Source organism: Propithecus coquereli, unplaced genomic scaffold, assembly GCF_000956105.1.
Source record: "Propithecus coquereli isolate 6110/MARCELLA unplaced genomic scaffold, Pcoq_1.0 Scaffold28, whole genome shotgun sequence".
Classification (NCBI taxonomy): Eukaryota; Metazoa; Chordata; class Mammalia; order Primates; family Indriidae; genus Propithecus; species Propithecus coquereli.
The window spans coordinates 12,797,695-12,822,024 of record NW_012148396.1 but is presented as its reverse complement, the minus strand read 5'-3'; the positions used below and the strand labels follow the sequence as shown (position 1 = coordinate 12,822,024).

The 24,330-nt window shown below is 44.1% G+C and overlaps 1 protein-coding gene across 2 annotated transcripts in view; it reads left to right on the top strand.

Annotated features, from left to right (window-relative positions):
* Positions 1–24,330, top strand: part of ARHGAP39 (Rho GTPase activating protein 39) — a 129,734-nt gene that overhangs the window by 49,357 nt on the left and 56,047 nt on the right. The window contains exon 2 of one of the 2 annotated variants that reach the window (XM_012648163.1): positions 15,833–15,995. In XM_012648163.1, the coding sequence (XP_012503617.1) occupies positions 15,910–15,995 (86 nt within the window). In that variant the 5' untranslated portion in view covers positions 15,833–15,909. Of the gene's footprint in view, positions 1–15,832; positions 15,996–24,330 lie in introns of those variants that run through there. The other variant, XM_012648162.1, reaches the window with a different exon arrangement.

Sequence of the window (24,330 nt, the reverse complement as noted above, 5' to 3'; positions counted from 1 at the left end):
GGGTCTCGCTCTTGCTCAGGCTGGTCTCGAACTCCTGAGCTCAAACAATCCGCCCGCCTCGGCCTCCCAGAGTGCTAGAATTACAGGCGTGAGACACCACGCCCGGCCTAATTTTATTTATTTTTTGAAGAGACTGTTGTCTCACTGTGGTGCCCAGGCTGGTCTTCAAGACATTATTCTTAATTAGTGGATTTTTAAACAATCATCTTGTAAAGAGATTTAAGTAATAAGATAAGTACCCTGCCAGGTGTGATGGCTCATACCGGTAGTCCCAGCTACTCGGGAGGCTGAGGCAGGAAGATCCCTTGAGCCCAGGAGTTCAAGGCTACAGTGAGCTATGATTGTACCAGTGCACTCCAGCCTGGGCAACAGAGTGAAACTCTGTCTCAAAAAATAAAAAGAGTTCAGTAAATGTTTGTTGAATTGGATTCCAGAAAAAAAAGAAAAGAAAAATACCCTGTACTGGGTGGTACTGGTTGGGGCTCTTCTTCATTCATAGGACCCATGTCTCCTGAGATGCCATGTGCTAGTAGTACCTGAGCCCCTTTGCTGTGTCCAGACCCTCCTCCAGGTGCTGCTCCTCTGGCCCCTCGGCCCCTCCCTTGCTGAAGCCCTGGTGTCATCACATTGGGATGTCCCTGTTGCCCTGGGCTGCCTGGGGTGGGTGAGGCAGCTCAGTGACACAGAATCCACCCTCACAGAGTCAGCAGAAAGGACACAGCCTTATCACCCACCCTGGACGCTGCCTGGGGCAGGCTCAGCCTGGAGGAGGCCAGGACAGTGGCTGGTGATCTCCCATCTGGCAGCATCCCAGGACACAATTCTTTGTGGGCAAGGCAAGCTCTGAGAAGAGGTCAGATTCTTGAAGTGCCTTAGCTGCTGTTTCCTGCATTTACAAAGCCCTTCTGCACATCTTGCTTCTCTCCTTCAAAGCCCAGGGCAGTCCACAGCCATGCTAGTTCAGACTTTGTGAACAAGCCAGGACCCTTTTGTGGGGGCTGGTTACAGACCAGGCTTCTCTGTTCCAACCACTGGCATGTGCGAGCCAGGAAGGGGCTGTGTCCTGACTGTCCATCTTGGACCTTGTCACTTGCAAGCAGAAGCTGGGTGCAGGATGCTGGCACTGTAGCCAGACAGTGGCTTTTCAAGTGTTTGAACACCACCACCACAGTAAGAGATTCTTACGTTCCAATGAAGTGGCTCCCAACAACACTGTCCTTCCCATGTGGGATGTGGTCTGATGTCCTCCTCTTCCCCTTCCCAGAAAAGTTTAAAGCGCTAATCCTGACCTACTGAGTTGATTCCATGACTTGCTGATGGGTCGGAGCCACAGATTTAAACACAGCAATGTGGCCTGCCCTTGGAGAGGGGAGGAGTTGGTGAGGACAGCTGCTAAAGGGGCAGTGAATGCCGGAAATGCCCATCTTGTTTGCCGGGGCCGGATCTGTGCCCAGACTGGCCCAGGCACTGGGAGGGGAGAATGGGGCATTGTCTCTCCAGCTTACAGTCGAGCTTTTAGAACATGAAACTGAGGTCATTGTTCAGAACTTGGAAAACTTCTTTAAAAAAGCATTGAGAATGGAACTTGGGCCTTCTGGAAATAATGGCTGAGTAAAGACTTGTTTATTCTACTTCCCTCCTTGAAACTCACTGAAATGAACAAAGAATGAAAAATAAGGAATAAGATTTAATCTACCATGAATCTGAAAAGTGGCCCTAGCAGTGAAGGGTGAGCTACCTCTGCTGGTAAATGGTTGGAGACTGATTGGCTCACCCAGGAGAATCCTTTCCACCTCTCCTGGTTCCTTGTGTCTCATGGACCCTCCCTTGCAGGACTAGGCTAGGGGGCAGAGGACACGGTAGCTGTATGGAAACCTGCACAAGGCTTTCCTGCTAGAACTGTGAGGGAAGACCCTTCTTGGTGTGAGCAGGGGTGCTGCTGCGTGGCAGACTTTGAGTCTTCGGCTGCCGACAGCACGCACAGCCTGCCTGAAAGGGCAGCTGTCCTGAGTGAGCCCTAGGGCATGTTTGAGGTCAGACAGCATGTCAGATGGGGCTGCAAACCTCTTTCTTTAGTTTGAGTTGAGTTTCTGCCTCATGCAACCTCAATGTGCTAATTCCAGAAACAACCAAAGCGGAGCCTGATTTGAGGCTGTCCTAGCGCAGTCCTGTGTCCTGGTCTGAAGGTGGCAGGAGTCAAGAGCCAGCCTGGACCCTGCGTGATGCCGAGCAAAAGGGGAAGAGCACAGTTCAAAGAGCTGATGAAGAAGATACCCAGAAAAATCAACCCAGGAAACAGAAGGAAGTCTTAGATGGAGCCTTGTCTGTACACTAAAAAATATAGAATTCAAAATGTATAAATAAAGACGGGGAAAAGAGCTCAAAGACAAGCTCCCAGGAGGAGATAAAGTGAGTGGCAGAGCTGAGAAAAGTGGACAGTAGAACCCTAGCACATGTCAGACCCCATTAGCCACAGCAGGAAACCAGGTGGAGACTATGGAGAAAGACTTAGCCGCCCAGAGGACAGTCTGCTTGAAAACAGCGCTGTGTAGAGGAAAATTAAAAAGTGGTGAAGAGAAGATGCTACAACAGAAGGGCTAGCAGGGGACCAGTACGTGGCCGGTGGTTCCTGTCCAAGACAAGAGAAAAAACAGTACTCAAAGGTGTGAGGGAAAACCAAAGAAAGCAAAACTTCTCTGGATAAAGGAAGGCTTGAGTTTGCATGCTGAGAGGGCGCATCATATTCCTGGAGGAATTGGATACAAAATGACCAGCTCACTCATAGTAGCTGACGCTCTGTTCCAGGAGGCAGTAGAGCAAAGCCCACAAGTTTCTGAAAGGGGATGAGAAAAGTGTTATCCAAGAATTCATACTGAGCCAAGTTGCCCTCTGTGTATAGGTGACAGTAAAGCGTTTGTGGACATAGGGCCTCAGAACCGGCACTCAGAAGCCTGTGTCAAAACTTCAGTATGGGATCCAGCAATCACGATGGCCCAAGACCCAGATGCGTAAAGACAGTGAACACTGAATTGAGACTGAACAGCTCTGAAAGCTGTGGTTACAGAGGAGAATGTAATAATTTAAGACACTGATAATACAAATTTAATTAGGAAGAAAACTGGCATTAGAAATGGAAGTATAAATCCACTGCCATCATCTACATCAGTAGATAAATGTCTAAAGTGATCAAAGTGGAGAAAAAAGGCTAGGCTTTAATCATTTTGACTAAAACTGGGAACAAAACAAAAATGCTTACTATCATGATTTTAGTATCATTCTGAACACTTTTGTCAGGCAGGTATAAAACAGAAATAGTGGTTATAAATGTTGGAAAAATTTCTTGGCACAGGACAATATGGTTGTCATAAAAATAATAAGTAGCAACAAATAGGCCATGTGTGGTGGTTCGCACCTGTAATCCCAGTACTTTGGGAGGCCGAGGCAGGAGGATTGCTTGAGCCCAGGAGTTCAAGACTAGCCTGGGCAACATAATGAGACCCCCATCCATTAAAAAAAAAAAGCCAAGTGTCGTGGCACATGCCCATAGTCCCAGCTACTCGGGAGGCTGAGGCAGGAGCATCGCTTGAGCCCTTGAGTTCCAGGCTGCAGTGAGCTATCATGATGCCACTGTGCTCCAGGCTGGGTGAAAGAAGACGCTGCCTCAAAAAAAAAAAAAAAAAAGTAACTGTAAAATCTTGTTTACAATTATAGAAACAAAAAATGAGGAATAGGCTATATGTGGAATAGTGGCCAGGTTTTTTGTAGAATGTCCCTCAATTGGGACTTATCTGATGTTTTCCTCATGATTAGACTGGAGTTACAAGTTTGTGGAAGAAAGCCACAGAGGTGAAATGCCATTTTTGTTATATCGATGGTACATATTTTCAACATGACTTACTGCCGTTGACATTGACCGTGATCATCTGGCTGAGGCTGTGATTGTCAGGTTCCTCACTCTAAGGTTACTTTCCCACCTGCCTTTCCACTGTGCTCTTTGAAAGGAAGTCACTGTGTTCAGCCCACACTCAAGGAGTATGGAGTTATGCTACCCATCCTTGAGGACAGAGTATCTAAATAGATTTGGTCATTTATTTATATCAGTATGGATTTATGGATAGTTTATACTTTGAATTATAATCCAACATGATTCTATCTTTTTGCTCAGATTGCTCCAGCTTTAGTCATTCAGTTGGTGCTTTCAGTTGGCTCTTGTATCCCTTTGACATACTCCACCATTATGGGATTTTTTTTTTTTTTTTTTTTTTTTGAGACAGTCTTGCTCTGTTGCCGGGCTAGAGTGCAGTGGTGTCATCATAGCTCACTGCAGCCTCAAACTCCTGGGCTCACACGATCCTCTTGCCTCAGCCTCCCAAGTGACTGGAACTATAGGTACAAGCACCATGCCCAGCTAATTTTTTCTATTTTTAGTAGAAATGGGGTCTCGCTCTTGCTCAGTCTGGTCTCAAGCTCCTGACCTCGAGCAATCCTCCTGCCTGGGTCTCCCAGAGTAGTACTAGGATTACAGGCATGACCCACTGTGCCCAGCTGCTGTTGTGGGATTTTTGTTTCTGTTTTAGATCTTTCTTACTTTCTACCTCTGCCAGTTACACCAAGCTCATATATTTTCTGCCCCAGTCATTTCTCTAAGAATTTCTTGTTCCTTTTATTGTGGAATGGTTTATTACCAAGATCTGAGTACTAGGCATATTTGTTCCTATGGGCTATTACTGCTTCTAGGCCTATTCAGCCAACAGAGCAAAGACATATATTTGTGTGTACTAATCTATGTTTATACATGTATCTATAAATATTTCTATATGTAACCATTTGTATCTGTGTTATGCTAAACATGAGTTTGTACTCATGTCTCCAGCTCTAATAATCCATTACCACATGGATCATTCTAGACTCTTCCCCTTCCTTGTCTTCCACTCTAGCAATGAGAAACTTGGCTTCCACCGTCTGGCATTCATTTGTTTAATTGTTCAATTCCAGTATGCATACATAGCAATATCAGACTAGTTAACCAATATTCCCATGGGAAATAACTTTATCAACTAGAGTACAATGCTTCTGTGCAGATTCTTTTGCTTTTGGTCTTATGGACTCACTTATTTCCAGAGTTACTTAGGCCAGCACCTTCTTCTCTCACCCCCTTCAGTGAGGTTGTTCCGTATACACACACAAACACATATATACATACACAAACAGCGGCCCCCGAACTTTTTGGCGCCAGGAACTGGTTTCATGGAAGACAATTTTTCCATGGATGGGGTAGGGGTGGGGGGAAGGAGTTGGAGTTCAGGCAGTGATTGATATAAGCAATCATGAGCGGCTGTAAATACAGATGAAGCTTGCTCACCTGCCCACTCCTCACCCTTGATTGTTTCTTTGTTGCTAGTCTCATATCTAAATTTAAAGCATAATTCAGTGGTCCCCAACCTTTTTGGCACCAGGGAATGGTTTCATGGAAGACAATTTTTCCGTGGAAGGGGGAGGCAAAGCTCTGTGACCCAGTTCCTAACAGGCCATGGACTGGTACTGGTCTGCACCCCATGGGGGTTGGAGGCTGCAATGTGTATATGTGTGTGTGTGTGTGTGTGTATTTTTTGTGGCGACACAGGGTCTCACTCTGTCACCCAAGCTGCAGTGCAGTGGCGTGCATGATCATAGCTCACTTGCAGCCTCCAACTCCCAGACTCCAACAGTCCTCCTGCCTCAGCCTCCCGAGGAGCTGGGACTACAGGTGCAAGCCACCACGCCTGTCTAATTTTTCTATTTTTTTGAAGAGACGAAGTCTCACTCTTGCTCATGCTGGTCTCAAACTCCTGACTTCAAGCAATCCTCCCACCTCGGCCTCCCAAAGTGCTAGGATTACAGGTGTGAGCCACCATGCCTGCCCTATTTTTTTTAAACTTTGTTTACATGGAGGTTCATTTTTTGTGTTGTGAAGTTCTGTAGGTTTTGAGCAATGTATAGTGTCAATTACCCACAATTATAGTATCACACATATTTCACTAACCTTGATAACCCCATATTTCATCTATTTAACCCTCTCTCCCTCCCCTGAATCACTGGCAGCCATAGTCTTTCTTATCATTAACATCATTTTGCCTTTTCCAGAATATCATATACTTGGAACCATATGTCATATAATTTAGAATAATTATTTTAAGTCCTTAGTTATCCAGTATACCTAAATAGATTCTATGTGGATTATGGAGTTTATTTATTTAGTAAATGTTTGATTGTTTACTCTTTGTCAAGGATGTAGTGGTTAACAAAACAGATATCATCTCTATCATGGCACTTATCCTCTGGTAGAGGAGACAAATTAAATATTACAGTTCTAATATATTTGCGTAATTACATAATACTAAACAAACATACAGGGTCCTCCACTCATGGACAAAATAGAGTAATGGATTAGACTTAACCCTCCCACCTGAAAAATTGAAAAGCTGGACAAAACATAATGGAACCATGGTTTTCTAAACTTTGGGCATGAGATGACAAAATAATAGTGGTTCCTGTGAGATGAGAATCAAATGAGCTTGATGATTTTCCAAGCTTACCACATTAGGGAAGTTTCCAGGTTGTGTTACAAAAAGGGGTAAGCCCAAATGGAACCTGGAAAACTCCCTGAGTTTGGAAAATGGAGCTCAGAACCCAGAGCGGCCAAGGGACTGGAGTTTGCAAGGAAGAGTACCAGAGAGTGAAGAGCTACAGGGAGAGCCCAGAGATGTGCCAAGGATTCTCCTTGATTTTTAGCACAGTACTGACCAGTGCATGCATATGAGGAAACTGCCATAGGCCAGGGAAAGAACCACCCTGAAGGATTAGAGCGAACACTACTCAGAGCTCTCAAAACATTGTGACGAGTGCCTGATGCCATCAAGCAGACATAAAAACATCATCATGCAGGGGTGGGGAACCTGCAGCCTGAAGGCCTCATGTGGCCCTCCAGATGCCCAAGTGCAGCCCCTCAACTGAATCCAAACTTCACAGAACAAATCCCTTTATTCAAAGGATTTGTTCTGTAACATTTGGATTTAGTCAAAAGCCCACACTCAAGGATCCAAAATTAGCCCTAGAATAAGTGCTGCTCTGCTGCCACATAACAAATCTTAGAAGCAAGAAGAAAAATTTGCACACTGTTTCCAAGTAACTATATCCCAAAACAATGCTCATTTTTTAGCTAGGAATAAAAAAATGTAAAGCCCTCAAAGGGGTAAAATTCACAATGTCTGGCACCAACCAAAAATTATCGGGCATGGAAAGAAACAGGAAAATACAACCCATACTGGAGTGAAAAATCAATAAAAACTTATGCAAAACTGACATAGATGTTAGATTTAGCAAACAGGTTATTACAGCAGTTATTATGACTATGTTCTGTATGTTCAAAGAGCTAAAGGAAAGTTTGACACATTAAGTAGAAACATGGGAGGTATTTTTAAAGATCCAAATTAAACTGGAGTTGAAACTAAAATGTCCAAATGCAAAATACACTGGATAGGATTAATGGTAGGTTAGATGTTGCCAAAGAAAAGATTGGTGAACTTAAAGACAAAGCAGTTTCCTCTTCTGAAACAGGAAGAGGGAAAGTACTTTAAAACACATAAAAACAGCTATGTGCGGTGGCTCACACCTGTAATCCCAGCATTTTGGGAGGTTGAGGAGGGAAGATCGCTTGAGCCCAGGAGTTCCAGACCAGCCTGGGTAACACAGTAATACTTCGTGTCTACAAAAAATTAAAAAATAAGTTAGCCAGGTGTGGTGGCATGCACCTATAGTCCCAGCTACTTGAGAGGCTGAGGCAGGAAGATTGCTTGAACCCAGGAACGTGAGGTTGCAGTGAGCTGTGATGATGCCATTACAATCCAGCCTGGGCAACTGAATGAGACCCTGTTTTTCTAAAAAATAAAATAATCAAAAACAAGAGCATCATTGAGCTGTGGGACAACTTTCAGGACCCTAACTATTGTGTGGTTGGAATTGCTAAAGGGGAAGGGAGGGACAAAAGAACTGTTTGAAGAAATGATACCTGAAAAGCTTTCCAACTTGATGAAAACTATAAACCTAGAGTTGATCATTTTAATCAACTCTAAGCACAAGATACATGAAGAAAATTACACCAGGCACATCATAATCAAGTTGTTCAAACCCAGTTACAAAAAGATAAATCTAAAAGGCAGCCAGAAAAAAAAATGTTCAGCCCAGAATTCTATACCCAGTTAAATATCTTTTTAAAATGAAAGTGAAATAAAGATGTTTTCAAACATGTAACAGCTGAACTAGTTCAAGTCCTGGAGAGAGGAAATGATAAACCTATATATTTGAAGTGGTATAATTTCACTTGACGGCAGAGTGTGACAAATTACACCTGTATACTATAAACCTAAAAGCATTTATTAAAATACCAAAAAATGAATTTCAGCTGACAGTTCAACGGTGGAGATAAAGTTGAATCACATAAGATACCTAATCCAAAAGAAGACAGAAAATGAGGAAAGGGGAACAAAGACCAGATGGGACAAATTGAAAACAAAGAGCAAGATGTTAGGTTTAAACCTAACTATATGAACAATCACAAATGCTGCAGATGGCTTAGACACCCAAATTAAAGGTCAGAGATTGTCAGATTGCATAAAAAAATTAATACCCAAATATGCGCTGGCTATAATAACCTACTTTAAATTTGATATCCTAAATAGGTTAAAAGTAAAAGAAGGATAAAAGATACAATTCTGACACTGATGAAAGGCAAGCTGGAGTTGCTATAATATCAAATATTCCAGAGCAAAAAAAACTACCAGGATAAAGATACTGCAAATTGATAAAGGGGTTAATTAATCAAGAACACACCAAAAATGTTTATGTACCTAAAAACAGAGCTATCAAATACATGAAGCTAAAACTGTTAATAAAAGACATGCAAGGAGAAATAGACAAATCTACAACTGCAGTTGTAACTCTCAATACTCCTGTCTCAGTGATTGATAGAACAAGTAGACAGGAAACTGGTATCATTACTATCACCAGTTTGACCTGGTTGACTTTACAAAGCCCTCCATCCAGCAACACACATTCTCTTCTAGTGCACGTGGAATATTTACTAGGATAGACCATTTGGGGGGGGCATACAAAATCTTAATAAACTTTAACATATTCAAGTCATACAAAATATATTCTATGACAAAAATGGAATTAAATTAGAAGCCAGTAAAAATAACCAGACAATGACTAGTTATTGGGTAGCATACTTCTGTGTAATCCATGTGTCAAAGAAGAAACCAAAAGAGAGATGATAAAGCTTTTGAACGAAAATGAAAATGCAGTATATCAAAATTTGTGAGATGTCATGGTAACTGTATGTAGACAGAAATTTTATAACACTAAACACCTAAATTGGTTTTTTTGGTGGGGAGTGTAGGGTATAGGGTCTCACTCTGTTGTTTGTGCTGGGGTGCAATGGTGTCATCATTAGCTCAGTGTAATTTTGAATTCCTGGACTTAAGTGTTCCTTCTGCCTCAGTCTTCCAAGTAGTTGGGACTATAGGTGTGCACCATCACACCCAGGTAATTTTTTTAATGTAGAGATGGGGTCTCACTGTATTGTCCAGGCTGGCCTCAAATTCCTGGGCTCAAGCAGTCTTCCCACTTTGGCCTCCCAAAGTGCTAAGATTACAGGTGTGAGTCACTGCGCCCAGCCCTCAATTGGGTTTTTTTCAAAAAGTGTGCAAATCACTGAACTGTACCTTAGGAAACTAGAAAAAGGAGAGCAAATCAAGTCCAAGAGAAGCAAAGGAAAGGAAATAATAAAGATCAAAGTGGAAATGAAACACAGCAGAAAAAAGTAGAAAAAATTAATTAAGCCAAAGCTGTGTTTTTGAGAAGATAATAAAATTAACAAATTTCTAGCCAGATTGATTAGGAAAAAGAGTGGAAAAACATTAATTACCAAAATTAAGAATGAAAGATGTGGCATCATTACAGAGTCTTTTGATCTTAAAGGGATATAAATAAATAGTATAACTTTATGCCAGTAAGTTTGATAATCTACAGGAAATGGGCAAGTTCCTTAAAAGACAGAAACAACCATTATAGGTCACTGAAAAATTTAAAACCTCCTTAGCTCTATAAAATAAAATCAATTTGTAATTAAAAGCCTTCCCACAAAGAAAACTACATGCCTAGATGGCTGCTTTGCTGTACTTTTCCAAACATTTAAGGAAGAAATGATAGCAATTCTATACAAACTCTCCCAGAAAACTGAGAGGAGGGAATACTTCTCTACTCATTTTATTATGCCAGTATTACCATGATACCAAAACTAGACAAAGGCATTACAAGAAGAAAAAAGTACAGCCCAATCTCCCACATGAGCATAGATGCAAAAACTCTTAACAAAATTTTAGCAGATCAAATCCGAGAATATATAAAAAGGATACTACATCACAACCAATTGAAGTTTATATAAGGAATGCATGATTGGTTTACATTAGAAAATTAATTGATGGAATTCAACTATATCAACTAAAAAAGAAAAACCATGCGATCATTTTAATAGACACAGTAAAAATAGTAACTTGGCAAACTAGGAATACAGGGGAACTTCCTCAATCTGACAAAAGGCATTTATGAAAAACCTGTAGCCCACACTATATTTGATGGTGAAAGACTACCTGCTTTCCCCTAAGATTAGGAACAAGGCTTGTATATCCACTCATACTGATTGTATTCAGTGTCATACTGGTGGTTCTTGCCAGTGCAATAAGGCAAGAAAAAGAAATAAAAGGCTCTAAAGGATCTAGATTGGAAAGGAAGAAGTAAAATTGTTTTTGTTCACTGTTGACTTGATCATTTATGTAGAAAACCTAATGAATCTGCCAAAAAAAAAAAGCAATTAGAATGAAAAACTGAGTTTAGCAAGATTACAGGTACAACATCAAATTGTAAAAACAAATAATATTTTTCTTTACCAAGAACAAACAATTGGAAATTTTAAATATTTTGTTAGTATTAAAAATGCAAAATGCTTAGGGATACATTTAACTAAATAAACATGTGCAAGATTTGTACACTGAAAACTATAAAACATTGTTAGAAGAAAGTAGACATGACTGGATGGAGAGATATATTGCATTCACGGATCAGAAGATTCAGTATTGTTAAGGTGCTAGTTTTCCTCATATTGATCTATAGATTAAACACAATTGCAGCCAATATCCCAGTAGGCTATTTTGTAGAAATTGAGAAGCTGATTCTTAAATTCGTAATAGAAGTACGAAGGACCTACGATAATTAACGTTACATCAAAAATGAAAAGCCAAGTTTGAGCACTACCCAGTTTCAGACCCAGGGCATTTGGGCTCACCAAGACATGTGTCTCAATTTGGAGGAAGCTTCTGGAGATAAAGCGTGAGTCTGAAAACACGAGGAGGGTCAGTCAGATGTGTGGGAGGTCCTGGTCTTTGCTCACTGCTGTGTCTTCTGTTCTAGACCAGCCTTGAGGACAAGATGAGGCCTGAAAGGATGTGTGCAGGTGAAGTGGCCTGTTCGAGTTGCTGTCGGGCCATGGTAGATACTTCTTAGTTTTTCAGAATTTTACTAACACTGCTCTTTTACTTTTTTAAAATGTTGAAGTCTTACAGAGGGTCACCTGTTTCCTCTCAGACATAAGAGAAATTAGAAATATTTGAGTTTTAATTTTAAAAATGACATTCCTAGGCCGGGCATGGTGGCTCACGCCTGTGGTCCTGGCACTCTGGGAGGCCGAGGCAGGCGGATCATTTGGGCTCAGGAGTTCGAGACCAGCCTGAGCAAGAGCGAGACCCCGTCCCTACCAAAAATAGAAAGAAATTAATCAGACAGCTAAAAATATATAGAAAAAAATTAGCCGGGCATGGTGGCGTGTGCCTGTAGTCCCAGCCACTCGGGAGGCTGAGGCAGGAGGATCGCTTGAGCCTAGGAGTTTGAGGTTGCTGTGAGCTATGATGACGCCACGGCACTCTAGCCCGGGCAACACAGTGAGACTGTCTCAAAAAAAAAAAAAAAAAATGACATTCCTAGTAGTCCTGAACATTTAAATAACTAGTTGTGTGGATGTTTACAAGGCAGAAAGAAGAAGGCTTGGAGCATTTCCTCCAAGGAGGGAGTTCTCCAACTTGTAAATTGAGTGAATTAGATTGGACTTTGGCCCCACAATCTATCTGGAACTTGGACAGAATTCTGATTGGCCTGCATGTGTCTCTTTCCCTTGATATCCAGGGCTGGCTCTGCCTTCTACTTGCTCTCAGTCTGTTTTTATTTCCTCTCAAATTAGCATAGTTGCTCTCTGTGGAATGGCCCCCTTCTGGGAGGGTCTTGTCATGATAGCAGCTGGGGTGGTCAAGGAGGAAGGAGACAGAGCCCACCACAGTGATGCCCGTTCCTCCTTTCCGCAGATCTTACCAAAGTGAGGCTTGGGCACAGTGCATGATGCAGCACTGTGGGCTGTTACAAACCAGCCCTGGTGAGAGGGGTGCCCAGGCTGTAAACGGTGGGGCAGTTGGTTCTCATTTCTAACAGCAGAGGCTGCTTTTGCCTGATTTTGAACTTTATGAAAGGGAACCATACTGTGTGTATTCAGTTGTGTCTGGCCTTTCTCTCACCCTCACCTTTGGGAGATTGACCCAGTTGCGGGTGAGTTGCACAGTCTCACTGCTTTAGATTCCTGTGTGTACTTTGCGTGCCTGTCCTCCTATGGGTGAGTATGTGGTAGCTTCTGGTTTGGGCTGTCATGAACAGTGCTGCTGGGAGCGCTGCGTGCATTCTTGGTGCGTGTGTGTGCACTTCTGCTGGTCTCCAACACTGGAAGCCCTGAGTCCCAGGATGGGGTGTGTGTGCAGCTTTAGGAAATATTAGGTCATTAAATATGAAATGTCTGATTTCAGATCAAAAGTTTAGTTTATTATATCTCAAACAAGAAGCAGTATGCACCTAAACTGTCCACAAAGTTTTGCCATCTTAAGGGTAGCTTCTTTATGCCAGCAACAAAGAAGCCTGGAGAGTTAGTGACAATGAAATCGTGAAAGGCGTTTTCCACAGCTTCTTGAGAATTGAATATTGTTCCTTGCAAGAAGTGGTCCAAAGCCTGGAATAAGTGGTAGTCACTCGGTGTAAGGACTAATGAATGTGGTGGATGACAGAGAGTTTCCAGGTCCATCCTCTGTAGTTTGAGCAACATTGTTTGTGCAACACGTGGTTGAGTGTTGTCTTGAGAGAGGATCGGCCTGTCTCTATGGACCAATCTCGGCTGCTTAATCACAAGCATCCTCATCATTTCATCCAACTGGTTGCAGTAGAAATTGCTGTAATCGATTGACCAGGTCTCATGAAACTGTAGTGGATAACACCAGTGCTGGACCACCAAACAGACACCATTAGCTTTTTTGATGAATATTCAATTTTGGTCTGTGTTTTGGCACTTCATCTTTATCCATCCATTGTAGCGAACGCTTGTGAGTGTCAAAAAGAATCCATTTTTCATCACGTGTAACAATATGGTATAGAAATTGTTGGCCTTTATGTTGTGACAGCAAAGAAAGGCAAGCTACGAGATGATTGGTCTTCCGACACTCGTTTACTTCATGTGGAACCCATCTATCCAGCTTCTTTACCTTGCCAATTTGTTTCAAGTGGTCCAATATTGTTAGAATAGTAACGTCAAAGCTTGCTGCTAATTCACACATAAGTTGAGATGGATTCGTTTCCACCACAGCTTTCAGCTCATCATCATCCACCTCGGTCTCAGATCGTCCACGTGGCTCATTTTCAAGATTAGAATCACCAGAACAGAACTTCTCAAACCATTGACGTCATTAGCCACATCCTTCCCAAACGCTTTGTTGATATTTCCAGCTCTCTATGCTGCATTGGTTCCACGACAGAAGTGATACTCAAAAATAACACGAATTTTTGACTTATCCATGGTTTCACAAAAATAGCTCTAAAAAAAATGTGAAAGATAATCACAAGCCAAACCATGCATTGAAAGAATAAGGATGTACCTTCACAATAAAAACAAAACAAGAAGTATCAAAGTGAAATGTCAGAGATACCAACTGTCAAACTTAGTACTTAAGGAAATAAGACATTTCATACTTAATAACAGTGCCAAGCTGAGGGTTGGAGTGGGTTAACCTGTTTAGATCCCACCAGCAGTATACGAGCTGTCTTCTTGCTCCTCATCCTTGCCAGCACTTGATAGATTTTGTCTTTCCCATTTTAGTTGTTTTGTTCTATGTACTAATTTTATTTAATAATTAGCATTTCCCTGATGTCAGTGAAGTTGAGCACATTTTCTTTCATGTTTTTATTAGCCATTTAGATATTCTCTTTTGTAATTAGATATTCTCTCTTGTAAAGTATGAATTCAATTCTTTTGTCCATTTTTCTATTGGGTTATCTGCCTTTTTCATATTCGTAAGAATTTTTATATGTTCTGTACATGGTCCCTTGTCAGATTGTTAACACTCATATATATGTGGTGTATTATGCATATTCTGCATAGCAAAAATTTCCTACTTTGGACTTGCCTTTTTTATTCTCAATGGTTTCTTGATAAATAGATGTTCTTAATTTTATTACAGTCCAATTGATTCATTCTTGTGTACTTTTTTGTGTGTGTCTGATTAAGATATCTGTGCCTACTGTAGGCCACAGAGATTTTCTACACTTTTTTGAAAAGCTTTATATTGTTTTACTTTTACTATTTAGATCTACAGTTTATCTAGCATTAAGTGTTGTGTATTGCATGAGGTACAGGTCAAGCTTCATTTTTTTTCATACGTACAGTTGATCCTTGAACAACTTGGGGGTTAGGGGTGCCAACACCCCCTTCAGTTGAAAATCCACCTATAACTTTTGACTCTGCCAAAACTTAACTAATAGCCCCCTGTTGACCACAAGCCTTGCCGATAACATAAATATTCAATTAACACATATTTTGTATGTTATATGTATTATATACTCTATTCTTACAATAAAGTAAGCTAGAGAAAAGCTTAACTGTTAAGAAAATCGTAAGTAAGAGAAAATATTTACTATTCACTAAGTTATATGTGAATCATCATAAAGGTCTTCATCCTCCTCATCTTCACGTTGAATAGGCTGAAGAAGAGGAGAGGTGGGTATTGCTGTCTCAGGGGCGGCAGAGATGGAAGGAAGTCTGTGTCTAAGTGGACCTCCACAGGTCAAACCCATGTATTTCAAGGATCAGCTATATATCTGGTCAACAGAACACTGTTTTTGAAAAGGCTGTTCTTCCTCATAAATCAGGTGATCTGTATTATGCATGGATTGTTCTTGAGCGCCACCCTGTGTGAGGACTGTGTTGTGTGCTTCACGCATGTTGTCTTGTTTCATTCTCCAGCAATTGCTGGTTGCATGTTGTCTGTTCACAGCTGAGGACACTGAGTCTCAGGTGTCAGGCTGCGTGTGAGGGCAGAATGGGTACCGTGTCCTCCCATGCACCCTCCCAGTCCTCAAGTGCTATGGCCCCTCCAGGTTCAGCGTGTGCCCACTGGCCATGTGTGTGGTTGTCTTGGGCTGGATCTGGCTGGCAAACAGCTTCTCCCTGCTGCCCAGGAGGCCTGGCTGGCCTTGCAGCTATGCACGCGCTGGGCACAAGGAGCAGTCTGGGGTGCTCAGCTGCCTGGGGGGCTCACCGGTGCTGGGGTGTCTGCTACTCATTCTGGCCAGCCACTTGGTGGTGATAGGGTGGACTGGGTTGATTGTAATATCGTATTTTCCAAATTGGAGCTTAGACGCGTCTCCTCTCTCACAGTGCAGCGCCTTCCCATCTAATGCTGGAGTTGTCCTGATGATCTGCTGACGTCTGTCCCCTTGGCTTTGAGGAAACAGATGGCAATGTCCCAGGCACAGGATTACGAATGCAGGAGTCATAATGCCGACGTGCAGGAGTCGAGGATTTCGGGATCGAGCACTAGGTAAGGAAATACCATCAGCATCCACTGAGTTGTCCAGGGCTCAGGGAGGTGGGAGGGAGCGATCCCTCCTTTAGAATAGGCACTGTGGAAGCAGGGAGCTTCATAGAATTGTGCTTATGCCCTCATCCTGTGTGTGCGACGCCCCTTGCACACAGTGCTGCTTGGGCTTTAGCCAGTTATTGGTGCTTCTGAATTTGAAAGTCCCATACCCTCCCTCAGATGCCCGTCCTGGGCACGGCCTCTCCTCTGTCCCCTCCACGCAGCATCTGCCCCCTCTCAGGTGGACCTTGCAGCCTGGGCATGACATGCTACACCCTGGGTGGCTGACTCCAACTACTTAGAGCCTCTCTGGGCATTGATCCACGTAGATGCAGGTAGTCATAGGTCATTATTTTTATTTGTGTAATTTGTAACTTCTTATTTGGAAATAATGCTTACAGAAGAGTTACAAGAGTGAAAGCAGTCCTGGGAGTGCTTGTGCACCTGTGCTCAGAGGCTTGCGTTGCTGGCATTGCTTGCCTGCTGCTTTCTTCTGAACCCTCTGGTGCGGGGTTGGTCGCAACACTCAAGCGTGTGTCCCTCAGGGTGTTCTTGGGTGTAGCCCTTGACACTTGGCATCTCTGGTGAGCCTGGCAGTTGGCTCGAGGCTTTGGTCTGCTCTGCTGCCCGCCAGCCGTGCCAGCTGGTCCCCCGCTGTCCTTGCTCAAGTCTCCCCTCTCTGCCCAGCGCAGGGTTCTTCTGAGTTGGATTTTCCTTGGCTGCTGTCTTCTTAACCATTTTTAATCTGGAGGACTTCCACAGCCTTTCTCTGTCTTTGCAACATTGACATTTCTTGAGCTAACAGTTGCCCTTTTTTAAATAGAGCTTTCCTGGGCTTGGGTTTGTCTGGCAGTTTCTTAGCAAGACACCACGTGGGTCATATCAGCCCCTCTGGGATCCCATGTCTGCAGACATGTGCTGTCTGTGCCCCTCATTTGCTGATGCTCCTTCTGATCACCCGGTGGAGGCTTTGCCTGCTCTAGCTGTGGTGTGATTCCTTCCTCCCCAGCAACCTCTGAGCATTCTGGGGTCTGTGCTCTTCAGTTTCAATGTTTTTGTTGTTTCTAATGTGAGCCAGTCTTTCCCAGGCTGCTTGCTGCAGAGCGCTGGCTCCAGCTCCCACGCTCCCTCCATGCTGTGGCTGGCACTCGACATTCCACCTGAGCAGGAGCCTGCTCTCCCATTGTTAGTTTGGTGTGGACTCATGAGCTCCTTTTTGTTTTACGTGGTTTGTATCATTCCTGCACTGAATTACTTTGGTGCTTACTCTGTGCTGGCTCCCATGTCCTGATATCCCCATCGTTCTTTTGAGTACTTCTTTCTGGCATAACTGCCCTGCACAGCCCTGGAATCACCTGTTTCCCTAAGGAGCCTGGTTCCTTCAGGGAAGACTGGTCTCAAAGAACAAGGTCTGGTTTTCAGCACGCACATTGCTCCTGAGTGTATTTGCTTTTCTGTCAATTAAGTGTACAGAACTAGAAAATTTGTGCATGTGTATGCATATGTATGCACACATGTACACAAATGCACATGCACCCTATGTGCACACATATGCACCCCCAGTTCCAGTCACGTCCCATACAGAGTTATTTTGGTCTTCCAGTCCATCATGTCTCTTCCTCCTTGGTGACAGCCCTGGCTCCCAAGAACACCAATGCATTTACACATTTATTCATCTGTATGTATGAAATTGTTTCGGAATTGCTTCACTCATTCCACTTAAAAAATGTACATACTAAAAAAAGTTGGGATTCATTTGCATTCCCCGCGTGCACACTTCAGCCAGGAATGAGGAACGCAATCTAATCTTGTGTTCATAAATTACTTGGATTAGTTCTCTCTTTTTTGCACTTCCTGTGGTTATGACATTCATTGAAATATAATTGGGTCCATTTGTTTCAGTTAGTTTTGTTCTTCTCCCTTCCTATTCTTACTGATATAATTTTTTTAAAAATCTATAGATCATTCAAATGCTTCCATAAGTCAAAACTCTATGAAAGGTATATTCAGTAAGGGCCCATACCCTTTCCTGTGCCTCCACCTACCTGTTGCAGGTAGGAAACTTCTTGTTTTCTGGTTTATCTCTTGTGTTTCTATTTGTGTTTCCAGATGTTGTGGGATTTTTGTTTTTTTTTTTATTTTCCCTTCATTCTTACACAAAAGGTATCAGGATTTATGTGTTCTTTGTGCATTTTGCTTGTTCCACTTAACAACATCCCTAGAAACCACTGCCTGTCAGAACATCAAGATCATCCCCCTCCTTTTTTGAAGCTTCCTGGGTCTCTGTTGTGTGTACATCACAGTCTTGTGTTGGATGTGTAGGTCGTTTCCAGTATTCTGCGGTTATAAGTAATGCTGGAATTATTAGCCTGTGCTTATGTAGTTTTGTGTTTTTGGAGGTATATCTTCAGGTAAATTCCAGACGAGGGATTGCAAAGTCGAATGGTGACTATATTCAGTGCCATTGCCATGTGCCCTCCACAGGGTCCTGCATGCTGTGCCCACCCTGCACCATCTGCCCACTGCCTCCACTGAAAGGTGCTCGAGTGTGGGTATGGGGGTCTCAGTGCAGCCTGGGATTTGGGCTCTGATGATGGGTAAAGCAGGTATCTTCCATGGGTTACCACTACCTTTGTGAAATTCCTGTTTTTACCTTTTGCCTATTTTTCTATAGTATTTTTTATCTTTTGTTGCTCAAATTTGTATCTAAAGAACATGAGCCCTTTGTCTGTGATTTATATTGCAGATGTTTCCACTAACATTGTCCCAAAAAGCCACAATCTTTTTTACTTTTCTTATTGTGGGTTTTTCCATGTAAGTTTTCGATTTTTTTTTTTTTTTTTTTAATAGAGACAGGGTCTCACTCCTGCACTCAGGCTGGAGTGCAGTGGTGAAATCATAGCTCACCATAGCCTTGAACTCCTGGGCTCAAGAAATTCTCCTGCCTCGGCCCCCCAAAATGCTGGGATTACAGATGCGAGCCACCACACCTGGCCTGAATTTTTATATAGTCAAATTTATCAGTCTTTTAGTGCATCTGGATTTTTAGGCACTTTCACCCAGGTTATAGGAGAATGTGCTATATTTTTTCATGGTGCTGGCATAGTTTTGTTTTTGCCTTTTGATCTCAGATTCACTTGGAATTTATTCTTGTGTGTGGTGTGACAGGTGGCTCTGACTTGTTTGTTTCCCATGACCCTCTGGTTGTCCCAGCACAATTTATTAAAGGCTGCCTCTGCCCTGGTCTGAGACATTGTGTCCCCTGGTCATGTCCTGTGGTTCATGCATCATCGTGTGGCACATCAGTATGGGGTAGAGTACAAGCAGTGAGCTCGCCCTCCACCAACGCCCACCTGGGCTGGGTTCCTGGTTTCCCTCTTACAGACAGTGCTACAAAGGGCCCTGCAGGTAGACGGTGCTGCAGAGAAGGCTGTGCCATTGTCTAGCTTGTGAGGTGGTGCCAGGTGCCTTCTGGAGTGCCCCCTGCCTGGTCCTTCCCTGACACAGTGCCCTGGCGCTGGCTGGAGTTTCCATCTTGGCCAGCAGGGAGGGCTCCAGGGTTTAGCATCTGTTCCCCTCACGTGTCTCAATATGTTCTTGATCCCTCAGGTTTCTTCCTTTGGGAGTTACCTCTGGTCCTTGTTTTCTCTTAACCTTTCTGGTGTGTAGACTTTTCTGGTTATTCTGGGTGACAGTCACTTATTGATACATACATGGAATATTGATTTCTGTCAGTACTCACATGTCCATGTTGGTTTTGGGGGTTTTTGGTGAACAAACATGTTAAGTTCCAGTGTCCTCTGTCTCACCTGCCTTTTCTCTGTGGCTTTGTGTCCTAATTAAGAAGTGCTTTTCTGACGGAGGTCCTGAAGTGCCTCATGTATTTTCTTCTTAAAGTTTTAAGGTTGCCTTTCCAACTTAATTAGCCTGTTTTCCACATGGGCAGTCAGCAGCCCCAGCGCTGCTGGTGGGATTCTTGTCTCATAGTTTGTGAAACCCTGTGTCCCCTCAAGTGCAGATCTGCAAGGGGCTCTCTGTCCGCCCATCCACATGTGGGGTCCCAGCCTGGACACAAGACTTATTCGTGCCTTACTCGACTTCCTGGCATGTCTTGTCTGGTTTCCCAAGTCCCCCCACCCACTGCTCCCTAGCACTTCTTTTCAGAACTGTCTCAGCTCTTCCTTTATTTGCTCTTCATAGAATTAGTCTGTCCCTTGCCCAAAACAGATGTACCACTGGGATTTTGACTGGAGGTGTGTTGAAGTACAGCTGCTTTGGGGAGACCATCTGGGGCATGGCAGTGTGAGTCCCCTGTGCCCCACTGAGGCATCTTCCCCACTTCAGGTGCCACCATTTGCTCCATGAGGATCATGCATCCCCTGCTGGCTGTGCATGCGGTTCTGTGTGCTTGCCGTGTGCTCTCTCCACACCCCATTCCTAAGGCCTTTAACATCCCCACCATCTTCCTGTGATCCGCGCACTCAAGGCTGATGCCACCAGGCCTCCTCTGTCTCCTCTAGGGCATCAGCATATCAGGGATGGTGAGGCCTGGGCGTGAGAAGATGTAGCCTCCCCCTCACAGTGGCTTCGGGTATCACCAAGCTGTGCCCGGGCTGTTCAAACACAGTTCCGGGGATGTGTGGGTCACTTGGGCTGGGGTCTGGAGGAGGAAGCAAATCAGGGAGGGAGGGGCTGGCTGGCAAGAGCCTGCACACTCCCTGTTCTTGCCTGGTGTGGGTGGCCGTGCAGACAGGCATGGATCTACAGGTCCAGAAGAACAGTTTGGATGTGGCGGTCAGTCCAGTAGTACCTGCCAAGGCTCTTGGCAGTGCTGATTGTTTCCTCTGTCTGTGCTTCATTTCTTTTTTTTAAATTATTTTTGTTGTTTGTTTGAGACAGAGTCTCACTCTGTTGCCTGGGCTAGAGTGCCGTGGCATCAGCCTAGCTCACAGCAACCTCAAACTCCTGGGCTCAAGCAATCCTCCTGCCTCAGCCTCCCAAGTAGCTGGGACTACAGGCACGCGCCACCGCTCCCGGCTAATTTTTTTCTATTTTTAGTTGCCTGGCTAATTTCTTTCTATTTTTAGTAGAGATGCGGTCTCACTCTTGCTTGGGCTGGTCCCGAACTTCTGACCTCAAGCAATCCTCCCACCTAGCCTCCCAGAGTGCTAGGATTACAGGCATGAGCCACCACCACACCCGGCCTATGCTTCATTTCTCATCTTTCGTGATGGGCTCGTTCTCAATAGGCACAAGCTTCCCGTGTTCTGGAAGGTAGGGATGCCCACTGTGCTCAGAGCAGAGCCTGGCGGGTGGTAAGGGAGGCCCTGAGCTGCTGTCGCCTCCCAGGTGGTCCCCACTGCTCCAAATGGCCCCACTCAGCCCTCATGGCCAATCTGGGTTCATTATTTTTATATTTCCTTATTCACTCACTTATTCATCCCACTAATGAGTGTTTATTGAGTGCCCACTCAGTGCCAGGCCCTGATTTAGGGGGTGAGCACAATGTCCCCACAAGCCCTGATTTAGGGAGTGAAGGGGCTTTAAGTAGGTTGACAGGAGCAAAGAGACCAGATGGGAGCAGTGTGTGGACGTTGAGGACAGTGTGGCTGGCTGGAGCCAGTGAGAGGGCACCAGGGGCCATGGACAGCACCAAGGTGGCAGGACTCAGTTGCCCTCCTATTCGTTGGGACCTTTTGGGCTCTGACCAGATGGCTTTACTCCTAGGTTGCTGTCTTGTCTCCATTTGTGTATTTTGTGCAGCTGTGAGCAGCCTTCTTGGCGAGGAGTGGGTTTGGTGTATACCGCTTGGCCTGGGTGTTCTCCGTGGGGCGTCCCTAGGCAGCTGGGCACCGCCGGTCACACCTGCTGCTGTACAGAGCCTATAAGGACAGAAAGGGCAGCAGCCTCACGAGGACAACATTACCAGAGAGCAGAGGCAGATCAGAGGAGTGGCGGGAAGACAGACTCCTACTGTGAGAACGTAAAGGATGGTGAGGGGGCCAGCAAGGCTGTGCAACCAGGAGCTGTGGTAGGGGCTGCAGCCATGGGGAGGGGCCACCAGCCCCAGAAAGAGGGTCTGCTGGGGGCCGGCTTGGGGTTGGAGCCAGCACTGGCTGATGCCATGGAGCCACTGTGGTTGTGGCAGACCTCAGATGGCACCAGAGGCCATTTCGCTGCTCCGTCTAGATGGCACTGGCTCTAACAACTCCACCCTTACCTCCCCTACCTGTTCCTGAACACCCAACCTGCCTTTCAGGGCATCTTGGCCAAAGGTGGGCGGTGCAGTGGGGCTTACTGCTCCCAGAGCCTCTTTGCTGGCGTCCCTTGGCGAGCACCCCGGCCAGCTGCCTCTCACCTGGACTCCCTCTAATGGCAATTTTTTTTTATTATGGAAATGTAATTCACATACTGTAAAATTCACTCTTTAAAGTGTACTAAAAACTCAGTGGTTTTTAGTATATTCAGAGTTATGCAGTTATCACCATTGTCCACGTCCAGGAGCATGTCCTCATCCCACAGAGATGCCCTGCGCTCATCAGCAGTCCCTTCCCTGCCCCAAGCCCTGGCACCATTAACCTGCTTTCTGTCTCGATGGATTTGTCTACTCTGGACAATTTAAATAAATGAAATCGTACAGTAAGTGGTCTTTGTGCCTGGCTTTGTTCACTTACCACAATGTCCTCAAGGTTTCTCTGTGTTGTAGCATGTGTCATTGTTCATTCCCTTCATTACTAAATGATATTCCCGTGTGTGGATGGACCACATTTTGTTTATTTGTGTATCAGTTGAAGAATAGTTGGTTTGTTTCCACTTTGGGGCTATTATGAAAAATTCTGCTATGAACATTTGTGTACAAGTTTCTGTGTGAACACATGTTTTCAGTTATCTTGGATCATATGGTAACTCTGAGCTTAAACTTTGTTTTTTTAGGTATATGCATTGCATGTTTACACTTTTTTTTTGATTTATAACATGTAATTCTGTTTCCTTGGTTTTTTGTCGGTGTTGTTGAGACAGAGTCTTGCTCTGTTGCCCTGGCTAGAGTGCAGTGGCATCACTGTAGCTCACTGCAACCTTCAACTCCTGGGCTCAGAAGATCCTCCTGCCTCAGCCTCCTGAGTAGCTGGGACTACAGGCACGCATCACAATGCCCAGCTAACTTTTCTCTATTTTTAGTAGAGACAGAGTCTCACTCTTGCTCAGGCTGGTTTCAAACTCCTGAGCTCAAGCTATCCTCTGGCCTTGGCTTCCCAGAGTGCTAGGATTACAGGCGTGAGCCATGTACCCAGCCTGTGCTTAACTTTGTGAGGAACCTCCAAACTCTTCCACAGTAGCTGCACCATTTTACATTCTCACCAGCACTGTATAAAGATTCCAATTTCTCCACATCCTCAATAACATTTGTAATTATGGTTAGGTTATTGTCATAGCCATTCTAGTGGGTTTGAAATGGTATATCATTGTGGTTTTGATTTGCATTTTCTTAAAGGCTAATGATGTTGAGTATTTTTTATGTGTATTAGCTCTTTGTCTATATTCTTTGGAGAAGTGTCTATTCAGTTGGGTTATCTATCATTTTGTTATTGAATTTTAAGTTTTCTTTGTATATTCTGGATTTAAGTCCTTTGTCAGATAAATGATTTGTGGATGTTTTCTCCTTTCTATGGTTGTATTTTCACTTCTTTTTTTTTTCTTTTAGAAACAGAGTCTTACTCTGTCTCCCAGGCTGGCACAATGATAGCTCACTGCAGCCTTGAACTCCTGGGCTCAAGCGATCCTCCTGCCTCAGCCTCCTGAGTAGTTGGGACTACAGGCGCCACCACACCTCGCTATTTTTTCCTTTCTTTTCTTTTCTTTCTTTTTCTTTTTTTGTGGACACGGGATCTCGCTATATTGCCTGGGCTGTTGTCAAACTCCTGGGCTCTGTAATCCTCCCACCTCGACCTCCCAAAGTGCTGAGATAACAGGTGTGAGCCACTGTGTCCAGCCCTGTTTTCACTTCTTGATGTTATTGTTTACCACACAAAAGTTTTAATTTTGATGAAGTCCAATTACCTATTTTTCTCTTGTTGCTTGTGCTTTTGGTGTCATATCTAAAGAATCCATTGCCAAATCTAAGGTCATGCAGATCCACCTGTATTCTTTTTTTTTTTTTTGAGACAGAGTCTCACTCTTGCCTGGGCTAGAGTGCGGTGGCGTCCTAGCTCACAGCAACCTCAAACTCCTGGCTCAAGCGATCCTTCTGCCTCAGCCTCCCGAGTAGCTGGGACTACAGGCATGCGCCACCATGCCC